The sequence below is a fragment of the Typopeltis vanoorti genome, chromosome 1, assembly GCF_054136105.1.
Source record: "Typopeltis vanoorti isolate ZY-2024b chromosome 1, IOZ_Tvanoo_1.0, whole genome shotgun sequence".
NCBI lineage: Eukaryota > Metazoa > Arthropoda > Arachnida > Uropygi > Thelyphonidae > Typopeltis > Typopeltis vanoorti.
The window spans coordinates 82001454-82013153 of record NC_143549.1 but is presented as its reverse complement, the minus strand read 5'-3'; the positions used below and the strand labels follow the sequence as shown (position 1 = coordinate 82013153).

The following is an 11700-nucleotide window of genomic DNA, read 5'->3' as shown; positions in this document are numbered from 1 at the left end:
TGGCATCCTTATCTTTACATGTCAAAGTTCGTTTCAGCATTGCAATTCTGAGTTGTATTTGCAATCTTTGCTACATGGCTCCCTGAACTTCCTATCTACTAAAACTCCAAGATTCCTAGCCTTATTAGTTTCGTCTAGCATAATATCACCAATATAATACACCATTAGATATTTATTCGCGCCAAAGTGAATGACTTTACATTTACTGACGTTGAACTGACATCCATTTTCCCATGCCCACAATTCCAGCCTATTCAAAGCATTCTGCAAGTACTGCATATCGGCCCTGTCCCTTCGAAGGAAATAGAACAAGTTTCTTTTCCTATGTCTTCATACCTGTAACTTCTGTACTGTGGAACAGTCTTTCTCCTGTTGTGTTTCCCAAGGAATACAATGTACAGTCTTTCAAATCAAATGTAAACAAGTTCCTCCTTTCCCAGCCCACTACCCATATTCAGTACTAATGTACTATAGGTTGATCAACCAACCTCTCGTTTATGGACTCGACATAATAAAAAAAATGCTGATTACCCTACCTAACTTTGCATCATCAGCAAATGGCTGTATGTCACTTGTCAAATCCATCCCAATGTCATTAATGTACAGAGTGAGTAATAGTTGACCAAGGATCCTTATGGTGCATCACTGATTACCTTAAATTTTGAAGACCTCACATTCCCCATAGACCATTTTTTGATATCTATTAGTCATGTATCCTCTTATCTACGCTAATATTTTATAATCCAAACCCATATTCTCCAATTTATGCAACAATCTTCCATGCTGTCTTCTATCAGGACCCTTAGCAAAATCAAAAATTATCATGGTGTATCACGGTGAATAAGAATTCAGCAATAGGGTCTGATATAATATTAAATACTCTATCAAAAACACTATCATATATGATGTCAAACATTTTCAGTAAGTTAATACATGAAGGTAGGGAAAGAAAAAAAAAGCTCTACAGTACAACTACGTGCTACTAAAATATTCGGAAGTCTATGTATAGATTTTATTCGTGAGCATGTATACAAGAAGTGGTTCGTAAAAGACCTCATATTTACTGCTACGAGACGAAGGTTCGAACCTGCACCATACACAGCAGTACATCGCAACACTCGGCATCGTAACATTTCAAAACTTAAAGGATTACTAATTTTGAATATGAACATCTAAGGGGAAGGGTTTCAAGAGTGGATTTCTTTAATGAAAAAGTAAATACACGAAGTCTATGGAATTTTCCACTTGTTCAATGGCTTTGGACATGGAACATAATCAGGAACTCGTCCGGCATAATGCGGCCAATGTTTAATAATATCATACAAATACTGTCCTGGTGAGAGAGTGCAGTAGGCATCCCGGTGGCCATGCAGCCGATAGTACACATCTATATTGTTCTGAAAAGAAACAGATCATCAGTCAACTGTACAATGGATTTTGTTTTATATCAACACGATTTCATAGCCAATGGAAAAAAAATCGAATAATTTATTTAAATAGTTATTAAAATAAGCCACTTTTTGTGTCAATAGTTTAAAAATTAATGATTTTAACTTTAAGTAATCTTTAATGAATTTAATAAACCATTCTCCGGTAAGAAACTTTTTAATGAGTAAATTATTGCAAGAATAATAATTCTCATATTCTTATAAGAACTGGGCGATGGACTGAGTCCTTGACTCTTTATCCCGTCATCTGAATGAAGAAAATCTGTATGGATGGGGTGTTATTGAGCTAAAAAGCTCTAGTCATGGCTGGGTAACGGCAATAGCCAAGCCTCAGTTAAAACTTCATTGGCTACAGCATTTATTACCCTGGAAGTCCTAAAAAGGACTTTCTGGCCTTCCTTCAACACCTTGCCATAACTATAACTATAATAAGTTATTGTATTTATATATATATATTTTAATTAATAAAAGCATTTAAAGGTGTTTAACAGATTTTAAATTCAAATTTATTTAATATGTATTGAATGTTAGATTTTTTTAATTTAAATATATTTATTACATTAATTTTAATTATTAATATTAAATATATTACACCACTCTTAAGATTTAATCTGTATAAAATTATTTATTTAATTTATTGTAATTTTAATATTTAAAGATAAGTTAACGATACTGAACCTAATTTTACAATTTTGTCATTTAACCTCTCTGTATTTATTTATTTTTTAACTAAATTTTAATATTTTCATTCAAGTGTCATTAAATTTTAAATAAACTCACCAATTGAAGACCACAATCAATAAGTTTTTGCCCAGCATCTAACATTCTTTTGTTGGGTTTTTCTATCTGGAAATTACCCATGAAAGCGATACCGATCGATTTGGTATTATAAAGTTTAATGTGAGCTCCAACTCGCTCCCATCCACGAGCTACATACACTCTTCCGTCACCTCCCACTAAAAAATTATAACCGATATCATCCCATCCTATGTTTAAAAGAAATATTATATATGAGAAAAACATAACTAAAAACCACACTGATAATTTAAATAAAAAGAGAAGGAAAAACTATAACAAATTGAAATTATAATTTCTTATAGTTTTTCCAGTGTCAGGAAGCGTTACTATGGTTATATAAAATAACTAACGGTGAGATAGAAAAACTTCATTAACAAATTGATATAACACACATTTTGACACCAAATAAATAGAAAAAAAATATATACTTTATAGGCATCCCATTTTTTTTTAAATCGAACAGATATTTAATGAGTTACAGAACAAAATAAAACTGTGAAAATTCCAGGAAAATCTTGTAACGATTAACGATTTTACTAAAAAACAAAATAATAAATCATCTAACACCTTTTATTCCCAAAGTAATAGAAAGAGCACCTTTGCCCCTACTTAACTATTCTGAAAACAAACTGGTTGACTGGTTGCTAGTATAAAACCTTCATCCTTTACTGATAGTGAACTCAAGCTATCATTGAACCAATGTTTAGGGAGAGAGAGAAAGAAAGAGAGAGAGACAGAGAGAGAGAGTACGACAGCCAGATAGAGTTGTGTTTACAAGGCAAGCTAGGTTCATTGCTTCATGGGACTCCGTCAAACCGTCTACCTACCATCGGTATAGAACAAGGTGTGTAGTTACTCGTCGGACCACATGACCAGTATTTCAGGGCCCAGCCGCGGTGTTCCTGACACCACTGTAGACGAACTTTCTAGTTCTTCTCAGAAATCAGTAGTTTCCGTGTAGGGATGCGACTGTCAATGCCAATCCTCTTCAGTTCCCTCTGTATGGTTCGGTGAGATATGGATCGGGAACAGCCTTCATGAAATGCTTCGGTCAATTGCTGCACAAAGGAAGTTTTGTTTGTCTTTACAAATCTTCTCATACTACGGCGATCTTTTCCTGCCAAACTATCTTAGGACCACAATTACACCTCTTACACCAGCAATACTGTTTATTTTTCCACTGATTAAACACCCTGGATACCTCACCAATCAGCTCTGCTGTTTTCGAACTCTTGGCTCCAGGCAGAGGGCACCTACAATAAGCTGTTTATTGAACTCCGAAAGATCGTTTGTTTTTCCTGTTGCGATCAATACTACTCACGATTACTGGCAGCATTCTTAAATAGGTCCCCAGAAAACGTGGTCACGCACATGACCAAGTATTTTACATATACAATGGGTAAGTGATGTTTACGTGCATCTGCATAAAGGTTTCAAATTCAGCCAGTATGTGTACATAATAAAGTAAATATGATAGTGGCAATTCTGGAAGAGTATAATTAAAAAATGTTTTCATACAGTATGCTTTGTTATTTTTCGTTCATTTTCTTCTATGAGATCATAATCATTCTAATTTTGTAGTACAGAGTTTCGTAGTGACGTAATTGCAAAACTGTACACTAGAGAATTAGCACATTATTGTCCCTTAGCCCTCGCACAATATTACTAGCAACCAACGAAGCATCTAGAACTGAAGGGTCTGGAACTAAAAATTGTACAGAATTTTAATATGTGTGTGTGTGTGTGTGTGTGTGTGTGTGTGTGTGTGTGTGTGTGTGTGTGTGTGTGTGTGTGTGTGTGTGTGTGTGTGTGTGTTAAATCATCCATGTAAGGAAAACTGCTGATACGAAGGCCATGAAGAAAATATATTTACAAGCCTTCAGTATAATCTCTATTCTAACTTATCGCTGTTTGTCCAAAGTTTGATAAGTTGGGCTTCAACAGACACTTCATCGATGATATTGAAGCGTTTCCCAAGAAGTAGTTCTTTCAACTTAGGGAACAGATCGAAGTCTGGAGAACTCATATCAAGTGTGGGTTAGTAAGTATCGAAGTACTCCTTCATAAGATCAGATACTTCACCTACCCGAAGGTTTATTCTTAGTTTTGATCTTATTTCATGGAACAATAATACCAGAAACAGAAAAGGAAGTCACGATATTTTGGCGTAATTTGCTCAGAGTCTAGCTTACCACCAACGTGAAAGTGGAAATTCACATGCATAGTGCATGTGGTGATGCATCCCGGTATGCGTGGTGTCCAGAACTTTTGAAATGAGCCTCCTAAATTATGAATACAGATAAAAGTTATTAATTTCTTTCAGTATAGTAATTAAAAATGGGCGCTTACGAATGAAGATAAATAAGAGACGAAATTTGACTAATTTTTATTTTAGTATTTTATCTGGTTTATTAAACATTTATTCATTTCCATATACTAAATGTAGCACCCAAAGATAAAGATTTGAAATGTTTTTGATCAATTCTCACTAATGATTTTCGTTAACTTGTGAACAACGTAATGTTTTTCTTCTTGCATAAGAAGCAAAACATTTTTGATCACAGAAATTAATAAATATAATAATTCAAAAAAGCCCGCGCGGTTAGTCTAGTGGCTGTGTGCTTCGCAATCATATGCGTGGGGAAGGAATGCCCTAGGTTTGATTCCCGTCGGTGACATGAGGAGCTGAAGGATCTTTCTCAGCCATAGCCAAGTTAGCCGGTTTTGGATAGTAAGGTTTTTTATCCCGCAAAGCAGGCAAACCGGAGCGTTGAGAACACAACACCACTGAGGACATAGGATATACCGGGGCGTAGGGCTGACCACCTTATCCTGTGAACGGTTAATGTCCGATTAATAAACCCTCGACATCGCAAGGTAAAAGAGGGGTGGGATGAGATGAGATGAGATAATTCAAAAAAGTATGGACAAAAGCCTACGACTCTGTTTGTACATTGGAAAAGACTCCCACTTCTCGTTACTGAAGCTACAAACTAAATATTCATAAAGTTTTGCATTTCATGTGGAAATATAAAGCTGGGCGTTTTTTATGACAAATATGCAATCGCAATCTTAATTCAACAAGGATTCAGTTAAGCAAACACTTCCATGTTTGCAAAACCGACAGCATTAAGGAAAAAGTTATCAGAATTAAAAAATTAGAAGAAATATTTCGATCTGAACAACGCCTCCTTAATGTAATATTAATTAAAGGAAATGTAAAATATTCTATGCGAAATACTGTTTATTTCTCAAAATCCCAGCTTCATTGTATAGAATAATTTTTCAGATAATTTTATACTGGAAATCATTTATGCATCTGAATGGACCAATAATACTGTCACATCAACCTCTTCTTTTAATGCTTTGTTTACTCTCCCATGAAGGATAAAGAGGCATTAAAATACTGAATAAGACGAAGACTAGCAGATAGCCAATTTCCAAGAATTAGAGCTGAAATAATTCCCCTACGTAATCTCTGTAATCTCTAGAGATGAGAGCGCATTCCAGTAGGTATGGATAAATCAATGACCAATAAATACTTATAATTATCGTGGGCATTTAATGATAAATTATTTTTCAAGTCATGAGGCTAAAATAAAAAAGGGGGAAAGGGGGGATGACAAGGCTATTAAAAGTCTTCTGATCGATGACTAGAATCAAGCTTGTAATATTTTCTTCTGATAATCTTACATCATGGAAGCTGCTGCGTGTTACGCGCACAGGCTGTTAATATGACTTTTTATTGTATAAAAAGTCATATTAACAGCCCTTTAATTTTTTTTGAAAATTTAAATTAATTTACAGATTAAAACTGCTTTATACTTCGCATTTCGTTCTTAACATTTCCCAAAAAGAAGTTTGTTATTACAAATCCAATTTTCCTTTACGTATAAGTCACAGATATGTTAAAGCCAAATAATTTGGTTACTTATACACCTATGGATTAACTGTACTAATAATCGAACAGTTAATATATTATCTCCTCACTTTGCTAGATATGTGGATGGGGGGGTGTTTCTCCTGTAGGAAACTGGACTTTTTTTTCTTCCTAAGTTTTCTCATTCTTGACTGTCTTATCCCAGTCTCAGTTCATTTGAAAAGACCTTATACAGGTTGGCCTATAAGTCACGAATGGATTTAAACATTTAATACATTTTTTATATTTATTAATTAATTTTTATTCTTTCTTTGTTATAATGAAACACAGAACCTGAAGACTTTTTATTAGTTTTGAAACACCACATCACGTAAATCCCTTCCATTTTTTTGAATTCACAAAGAGGCCCCCTTCTAATGCATATTCCATGACAGTTGTTAAAGTTTATTGGATGTAGCGCGCTAATTTCTGCCCGAATATTCTCCGTCAGCTGCTCGATTGTCTGGGACTAGTTCACATACACCTTTTCCTTCAGGTAACATAAGAAGAAGTCAGAAGAGGTCAGATCTGGAGAATAAGATCAGATCTAGATCTCTTTGCGTTAGATTAATAAAATGCTGATAAAATTGCACAATTTTGGTTCTTTGTTGGGTTGTGATCTTTTTCATGATTTATTTTCTAACTGTTCCTTAGAATATCGGGAAAAAATAATATAGTTATTCGCATTTTAAACCCCCTTTGTGACTTATGGGCTGCCCGGTACAAATGCTCCTGCATATTAGATCGAATTCGAACTCTGAGAAATAAAATATAAAACATTCCACCGATTATGAGCGCCTACCGTAAACTTTCATCTGACGTTTCTGTATTTGTTGTATCAAGTATGAACAGAAGGTCTTGTTGGAGCATTCGAAGCCAGCAGTGTGTTCAATAAACACGTGAGGAACAGGAAGAGCCATCCACTGAATGAACGTCGGTTTTTGTGCACCCCATTCCTTTCGAGTCACTAATTCTACGCCTTTGCATTCTAAAAGAAAGATGTTTTTTATATTAGATATTATAACGTAATATTATGGCAAAGAATTTCAAAAAGTCACTTTTCCATATAAATACCAAAACCAGAAGTTGAAGAAACTTGACTACTGTTAAAATACTCTCCGAAACATAACAGGTAAGGTTATTGCAAAAATGTAATATGCAATCATTAATGTTGTTAAGAAAGATTTGTCTGCAAAATCTCTCTCTCTCTCTCTCTCTCTCTCACACACACACACACGCGCGCGCGCGCGTTAAAAATTTTTTCCAGATAAAAATTTATAAACGAAACTATTAAAAAAAGACCTGGATCAGCAGTTGCCTCATAGTTATTGATAATTAGATTAAGGTATAACATTAGATTTTCTGGGGGCGAATACATCAACAAATAACATAAAATATATCTTTCTTCAGTTTTGGGTTGTTTTGAATTATTTCTAAACGAATAAGACCATGAAGGCCTGTAACATAATTAAGTCTGTTAATGGCATGAATTCTCTGCCCAGTTTGTTATTTTTCGGATGAAAAACCCTGTCACTTTCGTATGAGATATGAGACTGATTAACTGCATCTTCATTTCTAAAAAGACAGCATGAAGATTTTATGCCTGCATCCTGGTCGGGATTCGAACCTAGTTCGTTCCGACCAAAGGGAATAGTTGTTACTGACTGAATTCTAAAATGCAGCTTCTCTAGTGCTGTGTAAGCGCAATGAAAATAAAGACAATTTACATTAAAGATTCAGAGCAGCGTAAAATCAGTCCGAATATCTTAATTAACGATTGGAATGTGTCCATAATTATATCGTTTAAGTTGTAGGCAGAACTTGTACAAACTTATATTGTAAATAAAACAGATATATAGATTTCTATTGTGTCCATTATTTTGAAAGCATTATTCAAGTCCATAAGTATCCATAGTTCGGTTAGTATCGACGATGCCCTTTGGTCACAAAGATTTGAATCTGAATCCCGAATAAGAAGTGAAAAATCTTTATATAAGAGCTTTTCAACTGAAGGTGAGTTAGATAGTTTCCTACAAAGGTGAAAGAGTTTTCACGGGTGTCATTCATGTCGATCCAAGGACTTAGTTATTTCAACTGTCATTTAAAACAACCTAATCCTAAACCCAACGCACTGTAGGTTTTCCGTGAATCTCTTGGGATCGCTTAAAACACATAACATATGTTTTTAAGAAAAAGATATCGTTTTTTGTTTTCTTGTAACCTTCATCAATACGACGCAAACAACTGAAATATCAATGCTTGATAGTATATGGGGGGAAAAAGGTGTAAAAATATACACGCCAGAATATCAGGTTTAGTACGTGTTTACTTAAAAAAAATTGATTTCACAGTGAAAACATTTTTAGTTTGACCTTTATTTAAAAAATGTAGATAAAATCAAACTTAAAGTAAAATTTGCATAATTTCAATTAATCATAAAGATTCTCAATGCAATATAAATAGCAGAAGATGAATTTCAAATCAAATTATACCTCTCTAAGTTGCATTTATCATTAAATAAAATCAATAATCGACAGTCTGATACTTTACCTGGTTGCAATGATGTTGACAACGAACAGAACTTCAGTAGCACGAGAATCTTCCACATTAGCGACGTCTAGGAGTAATAAAGTTAAGGTGTCTATTTCAGCTTAAGCAGGTTAAGAACTGAATTGTGCATTGAATTAACTGAAGTACTATAACCAGAAACTGTCAAAAGTCCGCGATTTATTAAAATATTAATCAATTTTTTCTGAAGTTGTATGCTAAACTACAGAATTTTATTACTTAAATAAAGAGCCAATAGGCTTCACTTCGGCGATGTAACATTATTCAAATTAAGGAGATTAATTTAAATACATAAAATTCTGTATTTAAATTAATTTAAATTAATCCTCTTAATTTAAATTAATTTAAATACAGAATTTTATGCTTAAACTTACTGGCTTACCATTAGGCCCTACTCTCCACTGAGAAGAGTATACTCTCTCTCTGCACGCATGTTTTTATCAACTACTTTTCTTGCTTCCCTTGGCTCAGTAACTGATTCACTTGACGGAAATGGTAACGGATGCATCAGGAACGTGATAAGTCATACATTCAAATGTCTGGGTTGATTTTACAGCAAGAAAGAAAGAAATAACAACGCCAAGCGATACGCACCAACAGATGATTTTATAGGAGACAGACGAAGCATTATAACATTATGTTGGTAGTATGACGTCACATCCTCACGAATGCAACTGTGCCATTGTGCTTTGCAAACGAAACTATGTTTCAAACGAAACATAGCAAACGAAACGAAGTTCTTTCTGGTCATGCACAAATGAAGATGCAGAGTGAGGAAGCCACTGAGAACTATAAAAACAAGTTTTTCTCAATATCAGTGAAGGTTATGGTTAGTCAAATGTCAGATACAAAGAAAAGCTTTTGAATTTCTGCGTATTACCAAATGCATATTCTGTAGCACTGCATAATTTATACGTATTTTAAATTCAAAATTAATTAATTAAAAATATGTATCTGATTTTACGATACTGTATTTTTACCAATTGTTTTTCAACTAAAATTCTTCTTACTAACTGTCACGTTATAAGTATAAATGATCTAATAACTGAGACAGATATCCAAGGATTTTTCTCTTTTTATGCAGTCTTCCCTACTTATGACTCATAAAAGGAGAAAAATCAAACCAAGTTGGTAAGTAGTTAAAGACAAATAAATAACTTGTTGATGTATTTCTTGTAGAGGTATTCCTGGAGTTCGAGAAACACATCGACACGGCGTGCTAAAGGCAGAAGTTTATCCTTTGCAGAGCTCACAAGGCGGAAATGTTGTTAATAGAGAGGAAAATCAATAAGATCTGAAAATCAACTGTTTATTTCAGAAATGCCTTTATGATAAGTAATGTAATGTGATGAACCACTTGTTGGGAGGATAGTGACCAAGCCAGAGAGTTGTTAATGACCTTGTTGACCCGTAAGACTCGGGAAAGTCATTAGCTAGCTAATTGGTCTAAATATAATTTATTTCTTGCGTGTGTTTATTACAGTTTTTATATTGTATCCCAGAATATGTCTCGGTGACAGAGACGAAAGTGTGGAATTATTCAGCCTGAGTTTAATTATTTTGCTTGCTGTACTCATTTCATTAAACCTAATAATTATTATTATAAAAAAAACTCAATGGAGTCAAATGTGGAATAAGGAGAAGATAATGAATGGATTATATTTTGAAATTAAACTTCTGATAGGATTGAGATAGGTGAGAGAAGGTCATTTATAGATGAAAAAGAAGAGCACAGGCGAAAGCGTAGACTGCTCGGATATTTAGAAATCACCTAATATGAAACATAATGAACTGTCAGTGAAAAAAAAACTGATGATCCATTTGTAAAGGACTGAAGGAACCACATAAGATAGCATACTAGTAAGTAGATTTCCATGCTAAGACTCTTTCTGCCCTGATAATATTAATAGCTACTAATGAGTTTCAGCAATCATCTTTCCATAGCTTGAGGCAAAAGAAAAGTATGTTCTCTAGGTGTTGTGCAGATACGCTGAGTGAGAAGATGGTGTTTTGGTCAAGAGTAGGGCTTCTCAATTGTCCTGTCAATTAAGAGTTAATAACTATGAATTCATTTTCCAGAAGTTATTTTTAATTTACCGCCACGCTGATAACAGCTAAGTTCTAGTAATTTTTGATATTACCAACAGAGTGTAGCACGTTCCCTCATGAAGCAAGTCGCTTCTTAAGCGATGATATCTATATGGTTTCTAATGTAGCCATTTTATAATTCAATGTCATGGCGTGACACGGTAGATGATTTTTTAAAAAGAATTGTTCACATAAATGAAACTTTGTTCCCCATCAGAGCTCACAAGGCGGAAATGTTGTTAATAGAGAGGGGTTAGTAGAGAGGAGTGTCGTAAGAATATGATATTACCCATCAGATGGTAACATCATATTCTTACGACAGTTCCACATTTATATACCGTACTCATTTTACTAAGCTTATAATTTAATTACTTATTTTATTTTTCATATTGTTTTCATTAAATGTTATCAGAAAATCTCTTTTCTTAAACGAAGAAATGTGGACTTTATAAGCGATTAGTTTAAAACAGAATGGGAAAATGATTTCTGTTGTATACTACTTAATATAGCTGTCAGGTGTTAAGTTTTGCAGTCTGAAAAGACATTATGAGCCTAGTATGACGATTTTCATCTAAACTTTTCCCCACATTCGATAGCGAGAGAAATATTTACAATCGCGGCTCAATTTTGTTCATTAACAGCGACTGTAAATATTTACTAATGGGTTATGAAGTTTTAAAACGGTTTCATTCCAAAGAATTCATAACCAGAGAAGTGGAGCTCCTGTCATGCTCCGTAAAAGTAGCTACCTTGGTGTCATGTTGGCAGAAACAAAACACAATTTTATTTCCTTTAACGTATAGCAACATTTTGGTGAAAACTTTCTGGTAACTGATAGGACCAAATTAGTTAATTTTCTGCCATCAAAATCAGCGTGAT

The 11700-nt window shown here is 34.1% G+C and overlaps 1 protein-coding gene across 1 annotated transcript; it reads right to left on the bottom strand.

The window, feature by feature from the left end:
- Window positions 1–1059: 1059 nt before the first annotated feature.
- On the bottom strand, window positions 1060–9263 carry LOC150110144 (peptidoglycan recognition protein 1-like). The gene is made up of 5 exons (XM_090398138.1): window positions 9116–9263; window positions 8716–8782; window positions 6968–7153; window positions 2229–2434; window positions 1060–1397 (listed from the first exon to the last, which is right to left on the bottom strand). Exons 1-5 carry the CDS (start codon window positions 9116–9118, stop codon window positions 1230–1232), a joined length of 630 nt encoding a protein of 209 aa, XP_090254264.1. The 5' UTR covers window positions 9119–9263; the 3' UTR covers window positions 1060–1229.
- Between the last annotated feature and the right edge of the window lie 2437 nt (window positions 9264–11700).